Source organism: Odocoileus virginianus, unplaced genomic scaffold, assembly GCF_023699985.2.
Source record: "Odocoileus virginianus isolate 20LAN1187 ecotype Illinois unplaced genomic scaffold, Ovbor_1.2 Unplaced_Scaffold_22, whole genome shotgun sequence".
Classification (NCBI taxonomy): Eukaryota; Metazoa; Chordata; class Mammalia; order Artiodactyla; family Cervidae; genus Odocoileus; species Odocoileus virginianus.
The window spans coordinates 466,171-493,482 of record NW_027224284.1 but is presented as its reverse complement, the minus strand read 5'-3'; the positions used below and the strand labels follow the sequence as shown (position 1 = coordinate 493,482).

General features: G+C 46.2%; 1 protein-coding gene across 1 annotated transcript; it reads left to right on the top strand.

Moving 5' to 3' along the window:
* Window positions 1-1,066: 1,066 nt before the first annotated feature.
* LOC110147749 (glycine receptor subunit alpha-4) lies at window positions 1,067-26,550 on the top strand. Its single transcript, XM_020909416.2, has 9 exons — window positions 1,067-1,528; window positions 5,778-5,908; window positions 6,184-6,251; window positions 6,902-7,125; window positions 7,252-7,334; window positions 9,381-9,521; window positions 12,407-12,621; window positions 18,058-18,207; window positions 24,357-26,550. The coding sequence occupies exons 1-9, from the start codon at window positions 1,458-1,460 to the stop codon at window positions 24,645-24,647; spliced, it is 1,374 nt and encodes a 457-aa protein (XP_020765075.1). The 5' UTR covers window positions 1,067-1,457; the 3' UTR covers window positions 24,648-26,550.
* The last annotated feature ends 762 nt before the right edge of the window (window positions 26,551-27,312 follow it).

The window sequence follows — 27,312 nt, the reverse complement described above, 5'->3', positions numbered from 1 at the left end:
AGCGAGGGTGAAAGAAAGGGGGAGACAGACCTAGAAGGTGAGACACAGAAAAGAAACAGTGAGGTAGATGGAGAGAGTATAGATGAAGGAAAGCTTCAGAAAGAGAGGGAGGAAGAAAGTAGAGAAAAGTGAGAGAGGAAGGGATAGTGGGTGAGGCACTCAGAGAAGTCCTAGACCAGAGCCGTTCAGGTGGTGCTGAGCAAGTTTGGGGAAGGGTTGACAGGAAAAGAGTTGTTCAAGCAGCTGTACTCTGTAAGCAAATGAGAAGCAAGGAGGGGTGGGTGGTCCACCCTCCCCAGCTCTCTCCTCCATCCTAAGCTTTGGGGTTGTCAGGTCATTGCTCTTGGTTCCTTTGAACTGTTCCAAAGCTTACAAAGCCTGCTCTATGCCAGGCTTGCCCTGCCCCAGCTTCTGCCCTATTCCTCCTCACAGCCTAGCCAGTCTGGGGAAAGGGAGGTTCCAGAGAGCTACAGAGAGCCCCCAAGCTCAGCAGAGATGACCTGAGGGAGGTAAGTAGGCAGGAAAGAGGATGTGCAACTATAAGGATGAAGGAGATGGAGCAAGTAGGCAAACAGACAGACTGACTGATAGGCAGGCAGATATAGGAAGAAGACTCCCAAATTCCTGTGCATCATTCATCCCCCTGTCTTATATCCAGACAGTTGAGGAAAAGCTGCCCCTGTCCTCCCCCTCCTCCTTCTTCCCTCCTCTCAGCCCTGAAACTGTCACCTGGAGAATACCCAGTGGCTCTGCCTAAATCCTCTCAGGTCGTTTCTCCCCCTTACAAAATCATTAAGACTTTAGAGTTTGTCCCCCGCTTGGCTCCAGGTTAAAAGGGAAACTGCTGGGGAGGTGGGGGAAGCAAGGCAGCTTGCAGGCACTCCTCCAGTCAGAGAGTTAGAAGCTGGACAGAGCACCTCCGGCCCCTCTCCAGGCTGCAGCGACAGCCCAAGCTCCTCCCCGGCACACAACACACAAGGACTCACTCCGAACCTGACTCCAGCTGCCGGCGACTGTGCCTTTAAATTGCTGCTTTCTGGAGGGTGCATCACAGGGGGAGGTGGGAGGGAGGGAAACATCTTCATACAGTCTCCCTCCCCCCTCTCCTCCAAGACTCCCGGGTTTAGAGAGTGATTGCTTCCCAAAAAGAATCTCCTTCAGCACCCCGGCAGGCAGAGGCCCTCCGGAGACCCAGGCGAGCTCGAGCAGGAGCTGGTGGGGTTATCTGTGTCAGGATCACTTCCAGGGGAATAGTTCTGGCCCCCTGACTGAGAGGGACGGGGCAAAGAAGAGAGAAGAGGGGAGGGAGCACTCCAGTCCTAGCCCGGCCCCTCTCACGTTCCCTTCGAGAGCTGCCTGAGCAGGAAGAAGGATCTGTACTTTCGGCGTTCCTGCCCAGGGTATCCCCTCTCACCTTGGCAGCCAGGCTGAGAAAAGGACTCCAGGGTCCCCACAGGATGACAACTCTCAATCCAGCAACCCTCTCTTTCCTTCTCCTCTGGACCCTGCCAGGGCAGGTCCTCCTCAGGTGAGCTGAGTCTGGGTAAGAAGGAGATGCATGCAAACACGGGCTGGGGAGGGGGGCAACTGGGGCTCTGGCAGAGTTTCCTTGAAGTTTGCCAAAAGCCCATGGATAGGATGGCTCCAGAAGCGGACTCACCCATCTCCACTGAGATCCCAGGAGACTTTCGTGAAGGATGTCAAAGCCCCAGAGGTGATGGGAAGGCTTCTGCATGGGTAAGAGCTTCCTGGGTCAGGGTAGGGGCTAGGGAGTGAGCCCCTGAACAGAAGCCATCTGTCATGCCCTCCAACCCTATATCCCTCCCAACTTGACCACATGCTCCTCAGATCCTTAAAAATAACACCAACCTCTGCCAGCTGCTCACCCAAAAGTTTACAATGAGCCAGGATTTTCCCCAAACCACATTAGGATAAAGCCGGGCTGATCAAAGCTGGGCCCTCTGCACTCTCCCTACCCTGCCCAAGGGACACCTGGCTGCTCCCTGGAGTGGTACTATGTGGCCATTATTTCCTGGGCTTTGGGGGCTTGGGGGAAGTCTAGGTGGACAGGGGAAGCTAGGTGGACAGGGGATGCTTGAGGAAAGATGGCTGTGTCCTGGGCTGAACTGGTCAGAAGAGTGCCTCCCAAGGTGGAGGTGGGTGAGTGCCACCGCAATATCATCCTCCTCTTCATTCAGGGAGCACCCCAGGGTTGCTTGCCCCTGAGGAGCCTCCTTCTCATGTGCTGGCAGATACATGAGTGGGCAGGCAGGCAGGGATGCAGTGGCATTGGCAGGGAGCAAATAAACTTCTTCAGAGTGAAAAGGAGCCCAAAGTAGAATGGCAATGGCAGCTCAACTGGAGCTGATATGAGGATGCAGGCAGAAGGGGGCACCCAACTAGCATTTGCTGGCCCTGGTGCAGGGGAAATTACACCACGGCCCAGGCTTTGGTGGCAGCAAAGCCCTCTTGGTGATTAGAGCAAAGTGAGCCCTTAGGAAGCCTTGAGTCCAAGTCCTTCATTGAACTTATGGGAAATGAGGCCTAGAGAGGGCAGGTGACCTGACCAAGGTCACTCGGGCACCCAATAACAGAATTGGAGTTCTCCCCTCTACCCCATCCAAGGGCCTTCCATGAGAAAGATTTCCAGCTCTGGAACCTCCTGAGTCCTGCTGGTGTTTAGAACTTTCCAGGAGTGAATGGGAGAAAGGAGAGTCTACACACTGTGACTCTGCTCTCGGGTCCACAAATGAGGTAACATTGAAAAGGATGGGCTGCCACGGGGGTTGGGGCCCAGGACAGCTGAGTTCACAGCCAGTCCCAGGGTCTTGGGGCTGGGGCCAGTGGGGGAGATGATATGAGAGTGGATCTGAGGACGGTGGCAAGGGTCTGGCTGCTCCACACTCAGGTCCACGTGGCCTCCCTGGGGGCGGGGGCAGACAGCAGGTGGCCAGCAGCAGCACCTGGCAGTGTGGACGTCCCATGGTGAAGCCACGGACGACTTCTGCTTGCACCAGCGCCTCCTTGGATTTTCAGAGCATGCTTAAGCCACCTGCTCTGGCAACCCCTGCTCAGGGTCAAGGTGGCCTCTGTTCCCAGGGTAAGAGCTCCCTCTTGCTCTTGGGATCCGAGAAGGCAGGACTCTAGGGGTCAGAGTGAGACTGCCACTGACCTTCCCCAACTCTGGTTCCTCGGCAGCCTGCCTGGGGCTGCTCATATCTCAATACGGTAGTAGATAGACTTAGTTTTTTTTTAATTAATTAATTTATTTTAACTGGGAGGATAATTACTTTACAATATTGTGATAGTTTTTGCCATACATCAACATGAATCAACCATAGGTATACATGTGTCCCCTCCCTCCTAAACACCCTCTCACCTCCCTCCCCACCCCACACCTTCAGGTTGTCACAGAACACCAGCTTTGGGTTCCGTGTCATGTATCAAACTCCCACTGGTTATTTTACATATGGTAATATATATGTTTCAATGCTATTCTCTCAAATCATCCCACCCTCTCCTTCTCCCACTGAGTCCAAAAGTCTGTTCTTTACTTCTGTGGATAGGCTTAGTTTTGAAGTCAAGAGCTCTGGGTGGGAATCTTGGCTTTACCATTTAGAAACTGTATGATCATGAACAAATTGCTCCTTCTTGCACTCCTCACCTATAAAAGGAGGATAATAATGGTACTTATTGAGAGGACTGTTGCGAGAACTCTGATAAAGTGTTTAGCATGTTGCCTCAGCTTTATTACTGTATCAATCACTGGCAGGTACATAGATTTACTGGGAAAGAGGAGCACACTGGCTCAAAGGAGACTCAGACCCAGGAGAGCAGTCACCTCACATCCTGGCACAGGGGAGCTGGCTCTAGTGATGACGGCAGGATGGAGCAGCAGGCACAGGGCCCAGCCAGGAGTCTAGCTTCAGCTCCACCCCTGCCCTCAAGCCCTTGCTGAATTCCTGGTCCCTGGTCTAGCTATCGGCTGGTAAGCAGACAAGCAGGTGTATGGGAGAAACTTTGTTCCCCTTAGAGGAAAATCTGTCGGAGGAGAAGAGGGCTGGCCTCTAGGCTAGGCCAAACCACACTGGCCCCTTCCTTTAAATGAAGCTCTTAGGGAGATAAGATGGGAGTTGACCTTTGCAGCATGGCTTCTTTACTGGGAGTCTTTCCCTTGTTCCTAGAGCCCTGCTTTTTCCTGCCTATGTTATTGCAAAGGCAAGTTCATCTGCCTGCAGCTGACTGAACCGAGGTCCAGCTCAGAATGTAGCTTCTTGCTGGAGCAGAAGCCAAACTGCCCTCTCCAGAAGCTGAGTCCTAGCCCCTGAGAGATCAGCATGAAGGCCAAACAACTGAAACCAACTCTTAGGGATGTCAGTTGCCCTTGAGCCCTTTCCATCCTTGGCTAGGCCAGATGTACAAAGTGTTGCCACAACCACATTAATTCTGTCATTCATGTTTGAATGTGTTCAAGACACTGTCAGAAAGAGAACACTGGATAAGGCCTCAGCTGTGAGACTTTGGGCAAGTCATTCTTCTCTTGGTTATTTAGTTGATTGATCTATCCATCTATCCTTCTATCTATTATTTATGTATTAGATTCCATGTTTATATCTGAGATCATACAGCATTTGTCTCCATCTGACTTATTTGACTTAGCATAATGCTTTCCAAGTCTGTCCATGTTGCTGCAAATGGCAGAATTTTCCTGCTTTTTATGACTGAGTAATATTCCACTATGTGTGTGTATGTATACATCACATTTTCTTTATTCATTCATCTGTTGATGGACACTTGGGTGCTTTCCATGTCTTAGATATTGCAAAGAATGCTGCTATGAACATGGGAGAGGTGCAAATATCTCTTTAACACAGTAATTTTGTTTCCTTAGGGATAAATACCCAAGGGTAGAATTGCTGGATCATATGGTAGTTCTATTTTAGTTTTCTGAGGAAGCTCCATACTGTTTTTCACAGTGGCTGCACTGATTTACAGTCCCACAGATCACCCCTTCTTTGGAAGGAGTTTTCTCACTTGTAAAATGGAAGTAACAGTTTTTGCCCCCATCACATGAGCATTGTGAGAGCAAAAAGATTTAATATATGTGAAAGCAATTGTCTAGGACTGACTAGTGAGTGAGCTGTTGTGTTGGCTTATGGCTGTTTCTGTTCTTCTCATTTGCAAGTGGACATGCAGAAACCCATCTCCTAATCTCCTCACTGATATGGAGACCAGCCAAAGCAGGGTGGGAACAGGAAAGTGAAGGATCTGTAATAAAGGTAGAATATAACTGATCTCCAGCTTCCTAGGTGGTGCTAGTGGTAAAGAACCTGCCTGCCAATGCAGGAGACATAAGAGATGTGGGTTCAATCCCTGGGTCAGGAAGATCCCCTGGAGGAGGGCATGGCAACCACTCCAGTATTCTTGCCTGGAGAATCCTGTGGACAGAGGAGCCTGGTAGACTACAGTCTGTGTGTGCTCAGTCATGTCCAACTCTTTGCAACCCCGTGGACCATAGCCCACCAGGCTCCTCTGTTAATGGGATTTTCCTGGCAAGAATACTGGAATGGATTGCCATGCCCTCCTCCAGGGGATCTTGCCAACCCAGGGATCAAACCCACATCTTCTGCATTGCAGGTGGATTCTTTTACTGCTTAGCCACCAGAGAAGCCCCAGGCTAGAGTCCATGGGGTCACAAAGAGTTGGACATGATGGAAGCAAGTTAGCACGCATGCACACACAACTGATCTCAGTGATTAACTTTCTCTCCTGTCCAGGGTGGCCTTGGCAAAAGAGGAAGTCAAACCTGGGACCAAGGGGTCCCAGCCCATGTCCCCCTCTGATTTCCTGGACAAGCTTATGGGGCGAACATCTGGGTATGATGCCAGGATTCGGCCTAATTTTAAAGGTGAGAAGTATTCATCCTACAAACCCTCCCCCTCCCCACTCACTTTGGGGACACTGAGCCACCCCCATTGCCTACCTTAGAGCCAGGAGGCTGGGGAACAGGTCTAGCACTCACAGCCCAGAAGGAGCATCCCCACCCCATCACCCCAGGTCTATGTGCCAGGCACTGCCTTCTCCCAGCAGGGCCCTGGCCTCCAGCTCAGAGAGGCAGTCTTGGAATCTTCTCCCAGATTCCTGGAATGCTCTACCAATATGGCTGTGTTTTGCTACCCTTAGGCCCACCTGTGAATGTGACCTGCAATATCTTCATCAACAGTTTTGGCTCCATCACCGAGACTACCATGGTAAAGCATCTCCATGCCCCCCACTTCCTCTCTAGTGTGAATGGGAAAAGCCCACCAGATAGCAAGTCAGTCTTTCCTCCGCCATCCTCTCCCTGTTTCAGGATCATGGCTAAAGCCATGGGATGTCCAAAGGTGGTCACTAGGAGTTTATCTTTCCCCAGCCCAGGGTTTTTGTGGCTACAGGCAGACTAGCCTAAGCAGCAGATGGTCGAGTTTGGAAGATAGCTTGATGACTAGCACAGGCTTTTAATCAGAAAACCCTGCATTCAATCTCAGACTCTACCATCTAATAGTTGTATGACTTCATGCAGTTTTACTTAAACCTCTCTTTGTCTCAGTTTCCTCATCTGTAAAATGGGAATCATAACAGCACTCTCCTCTCAGGGTTGAGGTGAGATTTAAATAAGATGATGCATATGAAGAAAGCACTTAGCAAAGCCTCAGGCACATAGTAAGAGCTTAGTAAATGCCTTTTCCCTTCCCATCTTTGCCATATCAGCCCAAGGCAGGCTCCTTCTCCAGTGGAAAATGCCCACTGCCCCTGAGATGTGTTCCCAGCATTTTCCTCCTCATGGCCTTACTGTCCAGGTAGGCTTGCTAGTCCCTACAATAACACTGCCTCTGATGGGCCCATCTCTGCCCTCTCCCAGGACTACCGGGTGAATGTCTTCTTGCGACAACAGTGGAACGACCCACGCCTGGCCTACCGAGAATATCCTGATGACTCGCTGGACCTCGATCCCTCCATGCTGGACTTGATCTGGAAGCCAGACCTGTTCTTTGCCAATGAGAAAGGGGCCAATTTCCACGAGGTGACCACAGACAACAAGTTGCTGCGCATCTTCAAGAACGGAAACGTGCTCTACAGCATCAGGTGCAACTGGTAGATGACCAGGAGAACTCGGGGCAAGGGGCAGAGGCTGAGGGCTGGGGGGAAGGTCCCTGTGCTGTGCTGAGCCCCAGTCAGCCAGCCTGGCTTCTTTCTTCCTGTCCCTGCCAGGCTGACTCTCATTTTGTCCTGCCCGATGGACCTCAAGAACTTCCCCATGGACATTCAGACCTGCACGATGCAGCTGGAGAGCTGTAAGTGTCCCTAGAAAGTCACAGAGCGATACCTGAGATACAAACTAGGCAACCCCATGCTGTGATATTCCAGACAGGAGAAGGGCAGCCCAGAGTGGTGACAGACTTCCCCAAGCATACATAGTCAGCTCTTGGCCCAGGTAAGACTAGAAGCCAGAGCTCCTGAACACCCAGTCTAATGTGCTTTTCCATTCCCTCACTATTTGCAGGAAATAAGGTACCAACCTTATATACCAGTGTGCTTGGGCTGGATGTGGAGGGCCATTTGAGGAGTACCTCCTGTGTCCAGAGATACGTTCCTTCTCACAGTACCTGCAGTAATTCTATCTTTACTTCCTTTGAGTTAGCATATTCAAGATGCCTATGCAAATCCAGAGTTGGCAGGGATGGGCAGTCTTTGAATCCTGATTCTTTGTGAACATAAGCAATTTTTTTTATTGAAGTATAGTTGATTTGGACTTCCCTGGTAGCTCAGCTGGTTAAGGGTCCACCTGCAATGCAGGAGACCCCGATTCAATTCCTGGGTTGGGAAGATCCCCTGGAAAAGGGATAGGCTACCCCAGTATTCTTGGGCTTCCCTGGTGGCTCAGACAATAAAGAATCCACCTGCAATGCAGGAGACCTGAGTTTGATCCCTGGGTTGGGAAGATCCCCTGGAGAGGACATGGCAACCCACTCCAGTATTCTTGCCTGGAGAATCCCATGGACAGAGGAGCCTGGTGGGCTACAGTCCATGGGGTTGCAGAGAGTCAGACACAACTGAGCAACTAAGCACAGTACAGCACATAGTTGATTTACAATATTTTGTTAATTTCAGGTGTACAGCAAAGTGATTCCATTATATATGTATTATTTTCCAGATTCTTTTCCATTATAGGTTATTAAAAGATATTGAATATATTTCCCTGTGCTATCCAGTAGGTCCTTGTTGTTTATCTATTTTACATATAGTAGTGTGTACAGATTACTTTCATAGAGAGGTGAGACAGGACAGTTCTAGGCATAGGACAGTGCCAAGGGTACCAAGGTCAGCCAAAGGCTACCAAGGGCATGGGGTAACAGCCTGCAGGGGCTGTCCCAAATGCAGAGAAGCTAAAGGATGACAAGGCTGGACATCGCCCATGTCCATTTCTTTGCCATTTCCTGGGCAAGTGAGACTGTGAGATCAGGAGTTATGCATTTGATCCTCAGAAAAGTCTTATCAATCTGTTTCTAACGTATAACAATAGTGATGGATAGAATTTGTCCTATGTGGTCCGCTTTTTAGAGTTCATAAACCACCTTCACGTCCAAGTCCTCATTACCTCCTCTGAAATGTAAGTGGAACATTTTAGAGAAGGGGAAGTGACTTGCCTAAAGTCACAAAGCTACTCTGGGCCAAGGCCCTACACTGAACATCTGTGAGCCTTGGTGTTTCTGCTCCCATTTCTACCCAACGTGTGAATACAGTCATCTATGTGGCAAGAGACTTCACGAAATTCTAGCTCTCCATGAGCAACTTGGCACTTTTGATGTTAGCTCTCAGTTTGCCCCAATTCAGGGCCCTGGCTAGGAGTCTGTGGTATGCACATTGGCCCATGCATGGCTGGCAGGGTATAAATAGCTCTCTCCTCTCTGGAGTGAGGTGGCAGAAGCCCCAGCTCCAAGGCTGGCTCAGCTCAAGGTATGTGGTCAGTACACATGCTTACTCCCCTGGGTTTGAGATGGGGCAGGAGGTTCCCAGCTGGGTTCCTTGACATCTTTTCAAGCCTTTTGATGTGCTTTCTAGGTCTGCCAGAATAATTTCTCTTTGGGACTTTCTAATGCTTGAGAACTAGGTAGGAGAGGAATCTGAAATCTTTCTGATTTACCCACTTAGGCTGGGCACATGAAGCAATTGATCAAGCACCCTCTTCAGAATGGTTTTTCTTGCCCAGATGAGCATGATAAACCTCCTAAAACCCAGGCCTTATTCCTCATCTGTTCTTTCCTGCCAGTTCTAACCCTCTCCCTACCCCCAACCAACACCCACACTCTGCAGCCCTCTGCCATCTCTTTCACTTTCAGTTGGCTACACCATGAATGACCTCATGTTTGAGTGGCTGGAAGATGCTCCTGCTGTCCAAGTGGCCGAGGGGTTGACTCTGCCTCAGTTTATCTTGCGGGATGAGAAGGATCTAGGCTATTGTACCAAGCACTACAACACAGGTAAAAACCTAGGATCTTACTGGCTGTGGGCTGCATGAAGGGCCTCCAGATGGGAGGGAAAGGGGCAAAGCAGCTGGCCTCTATTGAAGGTCCAATCTGTGCCCAATGGCTTGTGAAGTTTCTCATATGTCTTGTCTCATTATGGTAGTGGTGATCAGCCCCATTTCTCAGAAAGAAAAGACTGAGGTTCTAAGAAATTGAATCAGTTATCCAAGTTCCACAGTTAGTAAATGACTGATTTCAAATTCAAAGCCCATGTTCCACCACCAAAGCCCATATTCTTGTCCCTATCACATGCTGCAGAACAAATGAGCCTGTGTCAGTGAGTGACCGGAGTGTTCCACCTGTCCTGGGGCCAACTTCATGTGGAAAGTGAGGAATTTCCACATCTGGGAGTATTAAATGACTACATTGAACAAGGAGAGAACAGAATTCAGGGCACCAGCTGGCTTATTGTCCACACCCACTGCCACTGTCTCCAGTGCCCAAGTCTCATGAATTGACTTGGTTTCCCAGGTGTGAAAACTGGGTCGGGAAATGAAGAGTGGCTGCTTTTCCAGCTTGAGCACCTTCCTTTTGCAGCTTCCCTAATCGCTGCAGGTTCCTCATTTCCACTGACCATTTGGCTGTTGTGAAGAGCTATGATGCTGAGATAGGGGCCACAACCTGAAGAAGGGAGATCCTGGTTTCCTCCAGTGGTGTGCTAATATGCTTTGGGTGCAAGCCTATGAATATGTGTTTGCGTATGTGGGGGTGCAGGTAGTTGGGGAGAGGAATGAGTCATTGAACTTAGAAAATGCTGGTGGGAGTGGAAATTGGTGTAAACTTTTTCAGGAAAAAAAAAACTGGCAATTTGTATATAGACTGATAGTTTTCAAATTTTGGTGTGCATCGTATTTCCCTGGGGAGCCTGTTAAAATATTGATTCCGGGGTTCTACCTCTAAGAGATTCTGATTACATGTGCTTTGAGTGATGCCCAGAAATCTGCATTTGAGCACAAATCCTGAGGATTCTGATGCAGGTGGTCCAAGGTGCATACTGAGAAACTTTAGTCTGGAATCTAAATTTTTTCCCTACCTGTTGATCCAGGAATTCCACTCCTTGGAATTTATTTTAAGGAAATATTCCAAAAAATCACATTGACTTTAGACCCCAAGAGGGCTCCTGGGTCACTGTTTATACTAGCAAAAACTCAGAACTGCTCTTAATATCTACTGATAGGGCAAAAGTTAAATAAATTACATAGCATGTCTGCTTGCTGGGATATTATCCAGAGGTTTAAAAGGATGCTTGCAAGGCGCTTATATCAACATTGGAAAATACAAGTGGAAAAGGTTAAGATTCAAAGTTGTATACACAGAATGATTCTATTGTGGTGAAAGAAACAAACCAAAAGCATTTGTTTAAAAATGCTGGAAGGGAAAAAAAATCCTGGAAGGAAATAGCACCAAGTGTTTCTGAAGCAGTGTGATAAGAGCAAGAACTCTGGAATCAGATAGAGCTGAGTTTGAATTCTGGCCACACTATTTACTAGTTGGGAACCCTCAAGAAACATAACTTAATCTCTTTGAACTTCAGTATCCCTACCTGTAAAATGGGAAATAATAATTTTACCTGCCCCAAAGAGTTGCTATGGGGTTTAAATGAGATAAACTATATAAAGTCAGGGCACTTAGTAGGGACTTGATAAATGTCAGTTTATGAATATTATTATTCCCTCTCTACCTTTCACATTTTTTCTATGCTAAACAAGTGTTACTTGTGTCATGGAAAACAAAACCGCTATCATTGGAAAGAAAATATGAATACCAAAAACACTTCATGGCTAGAAGCCTGGAGTGGGATGAAGTGAGATGGACTCAGGCAACAGTGGGAGATCACAGCATCACACACATGACAAAGTCTTAGTCAGTCATTGATGAAATCACTAACCTTGAGGAATCAGACAGGCCTGCTAAGAGCAAGACTGGGCCACAATAAAAGAAAAGTATACACATTCCCTGCTTTTTGCCTTGGTTATCCTAAGCATCTACTACCAGGGGAAGCTCTGAGCTAGTGTTTTCTTAGCCTTGGGGCATGGGAAGCAGGGTAAAGTAAAGGTGACTGGCAGAGGAGGAGAGTATTGGTACATGTGCCCAGGGCCAACACGCTTTTTGTTGGTGGAATAGAACACTGCTGCCCAATGCTGTCTGGGAACTCACTGCCCACCATCCAGAGCTGGTCTCTGTTGGACATTGTCTCCAGATATTTGCTACCCAGCTCTTCTTACTTGCTTAAGACACAGGCAGTGTTTATCTTAGTGAATCATTGCTGGAGAGCTTCAGGGGTCCCAGCAAACACCAGCAAGGATGCTGAGATTGGAGTGGAGTCTAGGCTCATCGCTTTGTTAATCATAAGAACAGTACCAGCTGCCTAAGTGTTCAACACCTTAAATGTGTCATCTAACTTAATTCCTACAATTGCCCAGTGATGGAATGGATATTGTTGGTATTCTAGTTTATAGACAAGGAAACTGAAGCTTTAAAAGCTTCGGTGTTTCACCTGAGGTCACACAGTTAGTGGACGGAAGCTCAGGAGTCAAATCCATCCAGCCTGGTTTTGGAGCCCTCCCACTCTTAATCCTCTTTCAGTACTGTCATGGAAAGGCCTTCTGCTGGCAACTAAAGTGCTTGGAGCAAGAGGTAAGTTCCCTGTTAGCTACTCTGAGAGCTTCATCAAAACATACATCTGGTACTCCCTGGGACCATTTTGAAAGGCTCAATTATTGACCCAGCTTAGGTGCCCAGAGGCTGGCCCACAGAGATAGGGCTGCCCAACTCCTGCCTCTCAGTTTCAGCTGCTGGCTGGGGACCTGCGGCCTGACACCTCACCTCTTTCCTTGCAGGGAAATTCACCTGCATCGAGGTAAAGTTTCACCTGGAACGACAGATGGGCTACTATCTGATCCAGATGTACATCCCCAGCCTGCTCATTGTCATCCTCTCCTGGGTTTCCTTCTGGATCAACATGGATGCTGCCCCTGCCCGTGTGGGCCTGGGCATCACCACTGTGCTCACCATGACCACCCAGAGCTCTGGCTCCCGGGCCTCTTTGCCTAAGGTGAAGAGACATGCCAGGGACCTTGCCTGCCACAGAGCTCCCCATTTACCATTCATTCCCCCATTCCTCCCACTGACTATTTTCCTTGGATTTAAAGTAGAGAAGAGCCATCAAGCAAGAGCAGGTGTCCTGCATTCTCTTCCCCTGGAATACACTGCTAATAACATTAAAAACAGTGTGGAGACTGGGGTTGCAGATGCTGTCTGGCTAGGGAATGAGTAGACAGTGCTGACTTTGACTTTCACCAGGAAATACTAGCATGTCCAAGATCAAAAGACCCTCAGCAAGTAGAAAGCCCCATTGCCTCATGGCACAGATGAGAGTATTACAGCCCAGAGAGAGAGAATGACTTTCTCAAGGTCATGCTTCACAAGGAACAATCAAAGAAATACAAGGATTTTAAACTGATGTCTGTTTCTCGCTATGTCAGAAATCAGATACTATCACAAAGAACTCTAGAGACTATGTCCCTTCTTTGGGGGTGAGAAAACTTTGAGGCAGCAAATAGCAATTAAAGTCAGTGGACTCAGATTTTCTAGGGCCAGGTGATATTTTGATTACATAGAGAGATTTATGCTGATGGGACTGGACCCAGGTTTTCCCTGCCTCATGTCTTAATGTACAGAATTTAGAGGTCATCACCTCAATGTCCTTAAAGTCAGCAAGGCTCTGAGATGATCAGGGAGCAAGCTAATTCATTCATTCAGTAAATATTTATTGAGCACATTCTGTGTACCAGGTACTGTACTATGCCATGGAGAAATAATGAAAAGCAAAAACAACACAGTTTTTATGGCTCTTATAGTGAATATATTCCCTCTTGCTCTGTTTTGTTGGAAACCAGGCCCTGTGATCTCATATCTCCCAGTGTTTACTCCTAAGAAGACTTTTACTGGGGACTTAAACAGGGGGTGATCTGGACACTCAGACTGAATTTACAAATTTCCTATATACTGGGGTGGTGAGGCAATAGTTGTTAAGAGTAGGAGATTAGAGACAGGAATTTTTTTTTGAGACAGGTAGATTTTTACTGAAGTCCCAGCCTCATCATTTACTAATGGTGATCTCAGGTAAATTCCTGCTCAGTCTCCTCACCTGTAACATGGGAATATTACCTCTTCCATAGGGTTATTTCAGGAAATATATAAGATAATGTATTAACACAGAGAATGGTGTTTGGCACATAATAACCACTCAATAATTGTTAGTTATTGTTATAATTATCAGGGGTCTAGGTGGAAAGGACTGGGTAGTGGACCTAGGCCTAAAGCAGCTGGTAGTACTCTCAATTATTTTTGAATCACCAGGAAACCTTTGAGATGATCCTAAGTTCCTCTAGGGACAGACAGTGACAAAGCTGAGATTAGGATCGTGTCACATGGAAAGTTGTCAGAGGTAATTTCCTATACAAGCTTACCTCATTTTATTGCACTTCATTTTATTGTGCTTTGCAGATCTGCTTTTTTCCCACAAATTGAAGGTTTGTGGCAACCCTGAGTTGTCAAATAATGGTTAGCATTTTTTAGCAATAAAGTATTTTTAAATTAAGATATGTATATTGTTTTTTTAGACATAATGCTATTGCACACTTACTAGACTACAGTATAGGGTAAATGTAACTTTTACATGCACTGGGAAACCAAAAGATTTGTGCAATTTGCTTTATTGTCGTGATCTGGAATCAAACCCACAACATCTCTGAGGTAGGCCTGTAAATGTGTTCTCTAAATGACAAGCATATTGAAGAGGCTCTGAGAGGCAGACTGGGCTTAGGTGAAGGCTACAGGGCCAGGTGAGGCTGTAGTAGTGCCCTTGCATGAAGACCAGAGGAAGAAAAGTATTTCAGACCTAAGAACCCTGCCCTAGTTTATTGCTGCTGCCATACAAGGAAATTCTCCTCTAACTCAGGGAGTTGCTTCAGTTTATGCCTTATTCTTGCTGAGAGAACTCCTTTCTCCAGTCCCCTCCTGTGAGCAAACACCATCCATCTGCTCCAGGGAATCATTCTGTTTTCTCACATAGAAAGAATGGACTTTACTGGAGGATTGTTTGGTTTTGTTTGGTTTGGGGGAGGGGTGTGGTATTTGGTACCTTCTCATCAGATTTTGATGATCTTTTCTTTATAGATAGATAGATAGATAGATAGATAGGTTTACAATGTTGTGCCAATCTCTGCTGTACAGCAAAGTGACTCAGTTATACATATATATACATTCTTTTTTATATTCTTTTCCATTATGGTTTATCACAGGATATTGAATATAGTTCCCTGTGCTATACAGTAGGATCTTGTTGTTTATCCATTCTATATATACCCTTTGTATCCACTAATCCCAAACTCCCAGTCCTTCCCTACCCCACCACCTCCCTTTTGGCAACCATAAGTCTGTTCTCTATGTTGATGACCTTTTCTTGGCCTCATTGGCCAATAGCAAAATACGCAGGCATAGACCCTGAACTAAAAAGTTTCATTGGCCAGCCCCATAGAGCAAGGGACTAAGTCAGAGAGCTTCTGCTCACTCTTGAGTTTGTGCAACATTAGATTTCATGGGAGCCCCAAGGAAAAATGTGGGGCCAGATCAGGGGCTTTTGAAAGCCAACAGCAATCTCACCCCCAATACTACTCTAGTGTCCAGGATGAGAGCAGCCGAGGCTCACTTTGTGAGGGAACTCAACTGGGACGGCCACTTCCCATGCTACTGGAAGTTGCTCTTTCTCTGCCTTTATGAGGGCTAGGGCTCCTAAAGGCACCCATCATTGTTTCTTTGCCAGGTTCTTGATCTATACAACTTCCAGTTGGTTCAGTGTATAATGGAGGGTTAAATGGAAGTTTCTGCTAGAGACTGACAGATTAGACCTAAAGTTGCAGCAGGGAGGAGGGACCAAATTCTTTCAAAATCCTGTCATCTAAATGGCCCACAGCTCTTGGGGCAGGTAGTAACAAAGAAGGCTAAGAGGGCAAACAGAACCAGCAGAGACAAATACACCACCCACCTATTCATTAATTCAAAAGATACTATGTGCCAGGCTCTTAGCTAGGCACTGGAGCAAACATGATAGAAATAGTCCTTGCCACTGAAGAGCTTACAATCTAGTGAAGGAAAGAGCCAGGTATATTTGATGGATGCTCAGGTGTAGGTAACCTGGGCACATCCAGTAGGGGCAGTCAACCCAGACTGGGATGATTAGGGAAGACTTCTCAGAGGATATGGTATCTAAAGTAGATATTTAAGTAAAGATCATCAAGGTGAAGGAGAGATACACACAAAGAGATGATCCCCTTGGGAGACAACTGAAATTGATCAGCATAGCAGGGTCATAGATTGCAAGGGACAAGGTATAGCTGAAAGAAGTAGGCAGGGGCTAGGTGTCATGCCGAGGGGAGCACTGCCTGTATCAGAAGGATAGTGGAGAACCACTGAAGGGTTGTAAGCAGAGGAATGATATGATCAAACTTACATTTTGAAAACAAAATCATGGCTGTTGTTTGAAGAACAGATTGGAAATGGCCAGCAGAGATGCAGGGAGATTGTTTAGGAAGCTGTTGCAATCCTTCAGATGAGCCAGGATAGTAAGTGGATGATTTCCAGAGATATTTAAAGTGCATTGTTGACGCTTATTGTTAACAAGACTTTCTTCCTGCTTCTTAAGGTGTCCTTTTTCTTTCGATGGTCCAAAGCCCTTCGTGGACCTCCCCTGTCATTACCTCATTGTGGTTTTTCCTAGCACTTTCTTAACATCCCTGGGGGCACAGTGGGACTGGGAGAAGGTAAATGAAATAGGAGGCCCTCTTTGTAGGTAGCAAAGTGGAAACACCAAGGGATGCTTAATCAGGGTTGCCTAGCAACTCACCACTATCATCTCAATAGAATTACCCTAAAAGAAATAGAGCAGAGTTTCTCCATCTTAGCACTATAATCATTTTGGGTGAGATCATTTTTCTTTGTTGTGTGGGTTGGCAGGGGGAGGGGTGGTGTCCTGTGCACTGTAGGATGTTAGCAGCATCCCTGGCCTCTAGAAGCCAGTTGCCAGCACCACCCTAAAATTGTGTGACCAAAAATGTCTCCAGACATTTTGAAATGCCCCTGGTGGGGGGAGGGGTGGGGAAATGGGTGTGGGGGTCAGCCCTGATTAAGAGCTGCTGAAGTGGAAGGTTTCTCTTGTGAGACCTGCTCCTTACCAGGAGTGTGCAGCATCCTCAGTGTCCAACATAGCAGAGGCTAGTGAAAGAAGTTGCCTATTATAAATCCTACTCCTGCTGGGGAACCCCATAAGGTGAGCTTAGCCACTCAAAACTTTGTAAGGAGGTGATCTGATTGAGGAAGTGGAAGGACTTCATAAACCTGAATTCTGCCCTCCCCTCTGGCCCCACCCAGCCACAGTCCTGTTTCAAGAGAAGTGAGCATTTAATCTTCACAAAGGAAATGGGAGAGAAAAGTACAGTTATCTCTCAAGTGCCCCTGGGGGATTGCTTCCAGGATTCCTTACAGATACCCAAATCAGCAGATGCTCAAGTCTCTTATGTTTCCTCTGTATCCTCAAATGCAGAACCCATGGATACAGAGGGCTAATGGTACCTGAAACCTACCAAAGCAGGTAGTAGAGGAGACCACTAGGGACTGGATATCAGAAGCCAGCATTCTTGAAATGACAGAAACATCCATAGCAGGGGGTGGATGGTGCACCCCATTGGGATCCCTACCCTGTCCTGCTCTTCATTGTGAGAGATGAGGCCCCTGCTCTCCACTCATTTCAAATCCTCACCAGAATCTCTTGCAAAGAATGGCAGGGAAAAATCATAGGGTCAAAGGAAGAATAGACATGGAGGAAGGAAAGGAGGGAACTCATAGTCTGGTATTGAGACTGCAACCTAGGTAATTCGCAGCATTGCTGAATTGATGCCCAGAATCCCTAAGCCCTAGTGCCATCTTCTCACTGGGTAATCTTGGCTGACTTTTCCCTTCTAGGCCTCGAATGTCCTCATATGTCTCACTTGGGAATAACACATCCTGCCCAATTACCACCACAGCTGTGTTACCCTAGGAGAGAACAGAAGGCAAAGAAATCCAGCATTCATATTCATTGCTTTTTATTCAAAGAAAAGAATCAGAAGAGGATAAGAATGAAAAGGATAATACGAAGCAGAAACAGAAGTTCAAAAAAGAGAAAGAAAGGAAGGAAAAGAAGTATAGGGAGGAAAAGTAGATGGAAGTAGAGGGTGAAGAGGGCAGAGGGGTGAAGCAGATCGGTCAAGTCTGATCTTTTTGACATAGTCCTTCAGATAATGGGACATATCAAGAAAAGCTTCTTTAAACATGAGAAGAAATTCAGGATAAAGCTGCAGAATAGCAGGCAGTTGATGCAGGCTGGTAATCCACTGCAGAGGCCGGGAAAGAACTTGAGGAAGGTTGACTCTTCCATTGATGGATGTTGCAGGTGTCCTATGTGAAGGCAATCGACATCTGGATGGCCGTGTGCCTGCTCTTTGTATTCGCTGCCCTGCTGGAGTACGCTGCTGTCAATTTTGTCTCTCGTCAGCATAAGGAATTCATTCGACTTCGAAGAAGGCAGAGGCGCCACCGCATGGTGAGCACAACTAGGGAGGAGCCCACTTCCTTTCTCCTTTGGACTCCTTCCTTTCTACTACTCCTCCCACAAATCAAGACTCAATCTAGACTGCAAGGACTAGACAGGCAGTCAGGAACCCTAGATTCTAGTCCCAGGCTGGTCACAAATAAGCTAAGTACTTTAACCTTTTTGATTCCATTTCTTTATCTGTCCAATGGGACATTCATTCCTGTAGGGCAGTCTAACAGAGTAAATTAACAGCATGGGAAGATTCCCCTGCATAGTAAGCACTGCAAATATATTAGCCAATATTAGAACCTTATCGACTGACTTACCACGAGATTGCTTTGAGAATTAGTAGTGGTTGCTCCTGACTCTCCTCCCACCCAGAAGGAAGGTACCCCAGGTTGTCGTATACTGATTGGTGGTTAAGAATTCAAGTCAGGCATTGGTGCCTTTCTAGAGGAGCATTATAAAAGGATCCCCATAACTAAGCTGGAATTGAAACACTGCCCCTTGCATCTTCTGGCTCTTTCATTTCTTCGCCTTGGTCTCCATTGGGTGCATCAGATTTTTTAGGCATGAGTTGTTATTTTCTCTCATTCTTGTTTGTGATCACCTGGGGAAGCAAAGTAGGGATGTCCTCATGACAACAGAAGCAGTGCAACCTCACCTCCCCCCCCCGCCCCCCCCACCCCCGCCACCCCATTGCCCAGACGATAGGTGCTAGGTACACTGTCATAACAACAGAAGTGCCTGGGCCACTGTCACAGAAGGAAGTGCCCAATTGTGAGCAAAACTAAAAGTCTTTGCTGAGCTACATAAGGGGCACTTAATCATCAGACACACAAAGTTCTGGCTTATACTGAGCTCCAACTCCCTGCTTACTGCCTAATCTGGAGGCACTAAAGCACATACGATCTCTGGATGGGGAAAGAAAACAATGATCTATCTAAGCAAACTGGCTCTAGCTTGTTGGGGCCACTCTAACACTAAGGTTCTTCTCTCTTCCTAACAGCCCCACCTCCCATTTCAGCTGCTCCTGGAGTACCCTTACCATATGTCTGCACTAAAAATACCTCAAAAGCTACCTCCGGGATTTCACGTTCCTTGCTAAGGTCCCTTTCTGCTGAGGGCAGGGTTCCTGTCTCATCTAGTGGTTGGTCAGAATTCATCCATTTTTTCCCCGGCTTCAGTCCTTGAGTTGCGGTCTGGGAAACACGCCCTCTAGTGGAGTGATCCACAACTGCACCTCCCTGAATAGGACCTATCAAGATCCTAAAAGCCTTTCCTATCCTAGGCAGAGGCTCAGGGGAAGAACATATGGACTTGGCAGAAGGGCAAGAAAAGTAGGTGCACCTTTTTGTAAGTTAACTGCTCCCACCTCTTTAGCTGTGTCGAACCTGCCCACAGGTACCCAAGTCTTATCTTTATAAGGGTTTTAATCTTGGTGCCTTCTCCATGCTTACCTTAGAAAAGAACAGTCTGCCAACCCGTTCCAGACTTCTTTTCCCAGTTAAATTGCCTCTACAGGTGTCCTGGTAACAGAAGACTGCTGTGGTTGCTGTAGAGCTACTCCAGGGTGACACTTGTCCCACCTCCATCCCTGCACCTCTCCAACCTCCAACTCCCCACAGCCTATCCCCTCCTGGTCATATACCGGGTGATCCTGACCTCATAATGAATCCTGTCATAATCAGTGCTCAATTATTACATAGTTATAACAGCAGCCTGGGCCCTGCTTAGGCACCTGGATCCTGCCTCAAAGTGGCCCAGGCTTTTGATTAATGTAGATAAAACCTGAAAACCATTAACTGTACCATTAGTTCTGTCCCTTTTTGAGTTTCCTACAGTCATTGCTATCCCAGAAGTAATGTAGCTGAATCCTGGAGGTCACTGAGCGGGCTGAAAGAGTTGATACAGGGTTGATCCATTTTTAGAACCTCTCTCTGGACCCTGCTATTCCAGCTAGAGAAGTGATTTTCAGTCTGAGAGGAGCCCTCTTAAGGGAGAGAGAGACTCCATATGATTTTCAAGGATCCCTTAGCCAAGAGCAAGTTAGGAGTATTCTAGAAGTCAGTCAGCTGTTCACCAAGCTCCAGACTTCATCCTGTTCTTCTCAAATCCCAAATCTCAACCATCCATTTGCACTTTGTAGTGGTCTCCTTCCATGTCACAGTCTAAGATAGCTTATTTTTTTTCCTAGACATTTCTGCTTTGTCTTCCTAGCTAGTCTAGAAGCCTCACACAGAAGGGTCTGTTTCTCATTTTTTATAACCTCATCAGGCCCTGGCACTAGGTTCTGGACACAGCAGCCACAGAAACCAATCCGCCAATCTTTGCAGACTTATCGGCAAGGGCTCTCTTTCAAGATGGACAGAGGAAAAAGCCTTACCATTATCAACAGAATAGCTTGAGAAATGGAAGAAATTTAAAATACTGCCCAATCCTCTCAGGAAGTTCTAACTTGGTCCGAAAACCCTGCTTGCCTCTTTCCATTTCCCAGGACCCTTCCCCATTCTCCAATCTCCTCTCTTCACTTCAATATACATCATTCAATATCAATCCATCCTTCCCATCTTCACACCTCATCTCCCACACTGTGCATTCCCATCCCCACTTGATTTTGGAATATCTTTCCTCTCTAGTTCCCCAGCCCTCATCCCCTATAAATATCTGCCACAAAAAATGCTCCATTTCAACAGCCATGGAAGCCACAAGTATGCTTAGTGTGCTCAGTCATGTCCAACTCTTTGCAACCCTGTGGACTGTAGCCTGCCAGGCTCTTCTGTCCGTGGGATTTCCCAGGCAAGAATACTGGAGTGGGTTGCCATTTCCTTCTCCAGGGGATCTTTCTGACCCAGGAATCCAACCATGTCTCTTGTGTCTCCTGCCTTGGCAGGCAGATTCTTTACCACTAGAACCACCTGGGAAGCATGAAAGCCACAAAGTGGAGTTTAGCTCTCCATTATCCCTCCCCAACACACACACACACACACACACACACACACACACACACACACCCGTCTGAATTTGGCCTAAATAAGCAGTACCCAAATTCAGGACCCTCACCCTTGAATTTTAATCCACTCATCTTTGCTACCCCAACTACAAGTGGTACAATATGTTAAAAAAAAATTTTTAAGAGCCCAGGGTGACATACTATTGGTCATTTTTTTCTCTCCTGTGGGAAACAGCTTTTTCCAGCTTGAAATATAGTTCCAAATAATTCTGTTTAGGTTTACTGTGATTGGAGAAAAGGGAAAATAATTAGATATATAGAAACAGAAATAGCAAAAGTTGGATTTAACTTTCTCTTTCAGAGCTTTTTGCAAACAAATATATTCCATGCTTGTATCCTCTAGCTGGATACCTACAGAGATTAGGATGAGCAGTGGGGAACAGGGAGTCTGAGGGACTCTGAACTAGAAAGCAAAAGAAAACTTCTTTTTATTTACTCCCTCATTTTTCAGTTCAGTTCAGTTGCTCAGTCATGTCTGACTCTTTGCGATCCCATGGACTGCAGCACACCAGGCTTCCCTGTCCATCACCAACTCCTGGAGCTTACTCAAACTCATGTCCATCGAGTCAGTGATGCCATCCAACCATCTCATCCTCTGTTGTCCCCTTCTCCTCCTGCCTTCAGTCTTTCCCAGCATCAGGGTCTTTTCCAAGGAGTCAGTTCTTTGCATCAGGTGGCCAAAGTATTGGAATTTCAGCTTCAGCATCAGTCCTTCCAATGAATATTCTGGACTGATTTCCTTTAGGATTGACTGGTTTGATCTCCTTGCAGTTCAAGGGACATTTTTCACTTACTTGGGAGTTATTTTGTTTACCTCTTGTTCTCAATCTGTAAAATGGATCCAGCACAACTTGTCATGAAGAAACAGTGTGAAAATGAACTACAGAATACAGGTGAGGTGAGCCAAGGCCTATGGTGACAGGTTGTGTAAAGAACTTATACAACAGAGCTGAGGTCTCCCTATCACAACTCAGGGTCAAAGCACCACCACAAGGGTGAATTGCCTCTGGCCTACACAAGTACAGGGCTTCTCTGATGGCTCAGGGGTAAAGAATCTACCTGCTATGCAGTAGTCACAGGAGACGCAGGTTCAATCCCTGGGTTGAGAAGATCCCCTGGAGAAGGGAATGGCTACCCACTCCAGTATTCTTGCCTGGAGAATCCCAGGGACAGAGGAGCCTGGTGGGCTACAGTCCATAGGATTGCAAAGAGTCAGGAATGATGGGACTGACCTAACATGCATGTACACATGTACAACTCTCTTCACAGAAGCTGGTAAAATCAAGGATTGGGTAGCAAGGCTCTCTGGTGGGAAGACTTAGAGAGACGTTTCCCTATGCCAACGATGCCATTCTTTCTAAGGGGCCTCAAGCCATTGTGCAGGGGTGGGGCAAGAAACAGTCATTTTTTCTGCCAGGCACTCTGTAGCTAAGATTCTTTTCTGAGTAGACTCTTCAGTTTGAGATCCTGAGAGGATGCTGGCTTCATAAGAACAAAACCATTCCCTGTCCTGTATTCCACATGTGGCTCATCAGTCCATTCATTCATTCAGCTAATGTCTACTGGGTGCCTATCAGATGCCAGCACTGTGCTAGGCGCTGGGGACACAGCGGTGAGCCAGACTGACGTCCTTTCCCACGTATGAGCCTACAGCAGGTAGAGAAAGAGATAGGATCTGTTAACAAATCTCTGACCTGAGCTTGTCCACCTCTAATGCCCAGTGACAGGCTAGGCCTTCTAGTGCTGTCATAATCAAGGATTAATGGGACCAACCACACCAACATCTCACTGACAAAGCCACTTTTAAATGGGTTACTATAATTATAGAGGTCCCGTGATAAAGACCCTATGATGTCCTTCTAACTGCATAGCATGTGTAAAATCTACTTTATCTACATTTTATGTATATCTGTCACATTCATTCAATATATACATGTGCCTTATTCTGTTTAGTACTGAAAGTCCTAAGTATCAGGAAGACCTCAGTTCTGGGCAAACTGAGAAGATAGTTGGTACCATCCCACAAGAGGTTATTTCTTACATAGCTGAAGCTTTTACTGCTATAAACATTGATACTTTAAAAAATTATAATCATCTTTGAATGAAGTATTCCTAGGTTGTGGTATATACTTACCTGTCCTATGTCTAATTTCTAGGTTGTGAACCACCACTTGTGATGGCAGTGTGTCCTTTAGGAGACAAAATGGGGCAGGTTGGGGTTGTATAGAAACCAACTATAAATAGGCTTTGAGTTGGGCCCTGAAAGACTCTTATATGAGTAAAGTTCTATTGACCACTTGGGGGCTTTGGTTCTCTCTCTTTTTCCTCTCTTTCTCCCTCTCCATCTCTCTCTAGGTCTCTATCCACCTATCTTTCTGGCCTTACCTCCTGACTCCCAGCTCTGTTGTAGCTACTTAAGGTTGTCAGTTGTCATTTTTATTGGACAAATGAACTTTGTATAGTCTGCTACATTACTTAATGCTTAGATAAAATTTACCTCTTCAGTGTTAATGTGTTCATCAGAATTCATGTACTGCACATGAATGGAATGTGTATTGGGTAATAAATGTTACCCTAGAAGCACACACATCTGCAAGAGCGTAATCAGCTTTACCCTAATTCGGATAACCCACTAGGTTATTTAAAACTTTTGGAATTTTCAGAGATAAACATTTTTTTAAAATACTTTGTACAAGGAGAAATAATTCTGCAGCTTTTGGAAGTCATTAAAGTCAAGTTTCCAAGTCTAACTATCTCAGCTGTGCTTTCTAAAGGTTTCATTGTTCTGTTTATTCTGTTTATTACCAGTCAGAGATAACTTGACATTGAGATGTGCCTCTCACAGTAAGTTGGCACTTTCCTGGGTTTTAGATGGCTCTAAATGATGTTATGCATTTTACAAAGGCAGCTCAAGGCTTATCTGCAAATGGAATCATGAACATATACCATACATACCACGTATAGCTGCTTAGCATACATCTATCTCGTGAACAGTTTTGTGACCATAAAAAAGCATGCAATGAGTCTGTGTACCCACCTACCCTGTCTGCATAGCATCGCCTGAGATACTTGTGTGGTGTGGTCTCTATTCTTCTACTTTAGAACTGTGACCTCAAATTCTGCCATTTCTTCCATGTAATTCCAGGAGGAAGATATCATCCATGAAAGTCGCTTTTATTTCCGTGGCTATGGCCTGGGCCACTGCCTGCAGGCAAGGGATGGAGGTCCAATGGAAGGTTCTGGCATTTATAGCCCCCAACCTCCAGCCCCACTTCTAAGGGAAGGAGAAACCATGCGAAAACTCTACGTGGACCAGGCCAAGAGGATTGACACCATTTCCCGAGCTGTCTTCCCTTTCACTTTCCTCATCTTCAACATCTTCTACTGGGTTGTCTATAAAGTGCTACGATCAGAAGATATCCACCAGGCACTGTGAATAGGAGCTTAAGAGTCCAGTTGTTGGCTTCCTGCTTTCTCCTTGTGGGCTTTCCCTCTCCAGTAGATTCCATCAAGGGCTTGGACAGCCCCTTCCTGATCTTGCACTCAGAACTTCAACAGCCAATCCCAAAGCTATGTGGAGCTACAATGCATGGTGCCAATGGTGGCTGTACTTAGAAAGATGGCTCACCTATCTTCATCCAGATTTTCTCCATACTATTCCATTTCTCATGAAAGTAAGGTTTGGCTATGTTCTTGTGGCCAGGATAACCCTGACTGGAGCTTCTCTGTTTTTCAATTCTCTGGTAGAGGATATTCAGAACACTGCTACTAAATTCTGGCATTTATCATCTTAACCTGCACCAATCTTTGCCCTGCCACCTCCTAGCCAGAGTCTGACCTTTACCATGCCCTCTCTCCCTCCTACCATGGGTCAAACAGGAATCTTTCCCATCCACAAGTGCTGCCCTGTGTGACTTAGTCAGATTTCTTTGACCCTGGGAGGAAGACAAGGGGACAGATTCCCCACTACTCAGTGAGATTGAACAGTCATCAGCTACACTGGGGTAAGGCGTTGCTATACAACCCAACAGAGAGGTCTTCAAGTTTCCTTGGAACCTCAACACTGTTAAAATGGGGCCAGGAATCTTAAGACTCTCAGAAAGATCACCTTTCCAGATCAACCCAAATTTCCTGGTCTCAGAAATATTTGTTGTATTCCCTAACTAGCTAACATCATGGCAGGGTGTGTTTGACTGCTGTGGAGTGTAAAAAGAGAAAGATGCTTAGTCTTTAAGAAAGTTACTTGATGCTATAAAGCTTTCAAGAAAAGTGAGCCTAAGGTGGTAGGGCCTAGGAGGATTAGAATACAGAAACTACCCTCAGAGAGTCTTCTGTTGCCTGCCCTTTTGTTTCTTCTTTTCTCTAAAGTCTCTTTATTTCCCAGGACCTCTCATTTCCAACTTGCTCCTTCACCTCCTTTTAGTGAGCAAATAATAATGCCATGAAACCTTGCCCAGGATAAAGTGGCCTAAGAGGCTCCTGGGAAGGAACTAGGTATATAGAGGATCCCTATACTGGACAAACATTGACTTGGCCAAGATCAGGATGGAGTTGTCGAGGTTAGAAAACCATAATTTGGACATACTTCTTAATCCTTCTCATTTCCCTTCTCTTTCCACAGTGAGGAGGTGGAGCAGTCAGTTGAAGCTACCAAAAAATATCAGAATAGAGAGAGTGTCAGGCCTGACACTGGGACATGGGGAAGCATGGGCCTGGTACTCTGAGTCCTTTGAAATGATCCAACTGGGAAGAACTGTAAAAGGGAAGATTAAAGTGCAGGGCTAAACAGCTGGAAGACAGAAGTGATCAAACAATCTCTTAAACATCTTGTCTTTTTTTTCTGGGTCTAGAATAATTAACTATGTAAGTTTAGTCTCTTTCTCTGTGTCTCTCCCCTGCCTCATATCTTCCTCCCTCCCCTTCGCTCCCTCCTTTTTGCCCTTCCTCAAAAACAGGTGTTCAAAATTGAAAGTCAATAAATCCAATGACCAAAGCAGATCCTACAGACAAACCAAAAGCTCAGCTTTCTTTCCCCCTTTTCCCTATTGAGCTTGTCTGCCCTTTGCTCCTTGTGGAGATATTCCTCTTGTCTCTTGGCTTTGTGGCGAGCATTCTGGGCTGACCAGGGTAGCTGGACCAGAAATTAATCTTATTGAAAATATTAATTATGGTGGCCAAGGCGATTCCAAACTAAAGGACTGGCTTAAGAAAGGAGATTAAATTGAGGGAGCAGAGAATTCCTGTTTTCCCATTTCTGCCCAGGTAGTGCCAATCAATGAGCGGCCACAAGCAATACCCCTTTGAAAGGAGCAGAGAGTATCTCTTTGATACTCTCCACGGTCAGGCTGGGGTGTCAGGCTACTGCAGCCCGAAGGCGGGGGTAGTGGGGGGGTGGACTATGGAGATGAGCCTATTGCACAGAGCTCTACTTGTTATAGATCTTGTCCAGATGGGCCAACTGCACAAATCCGCCCTGTTGGAAGTCTCAAGAACAATGCCCTGGAGACAGCTACAGCACTGAGCAATAGAGCCTGCCCAACTGGGACTCAGCTCAGGGCATCAGCTGGTGCTGGGAGCCAAAGAAGCCAAAGTACCAACCAACATAATAGCCCAAAGGAGTTCACAAAGCTGCTCAGAGGCAATGCCAGGTGGAAGGTACTGTCCCTCCCCATCAGAGCTGGCAAGTGGAGAAAGGAGACACAGGGTGTCAGAATCAGGTGCAAATGGCTTTCATTTTCCTCACCCTTCCCACACAAATATGGGGGCGAGGGGGGTGCTGGGTCTCACTGGGTCTGACACCTAGTAATCCATTCAGTCATAGAATTCTTGAACTTTGACCCTTCATACAGTGAATTGGCAGGAGACAATAATGAGACTCATTTGGAGGTCACTTCTATCTACCCTCATTCTTACCATACTCACTGCTAGAGATCCACACTAGTTTCTGCCTGGATCATGTATGAAATAATTTTTAGTTTTAAAACAGCATATTTTATAAAGGAGAACAAACTTCCTACATAAATAACATGTTTTGTGTTTTCATTAATTCATTGTTAATATTTAATGTCAGTTAATTATTTTATACATATATTTTTCCAGAA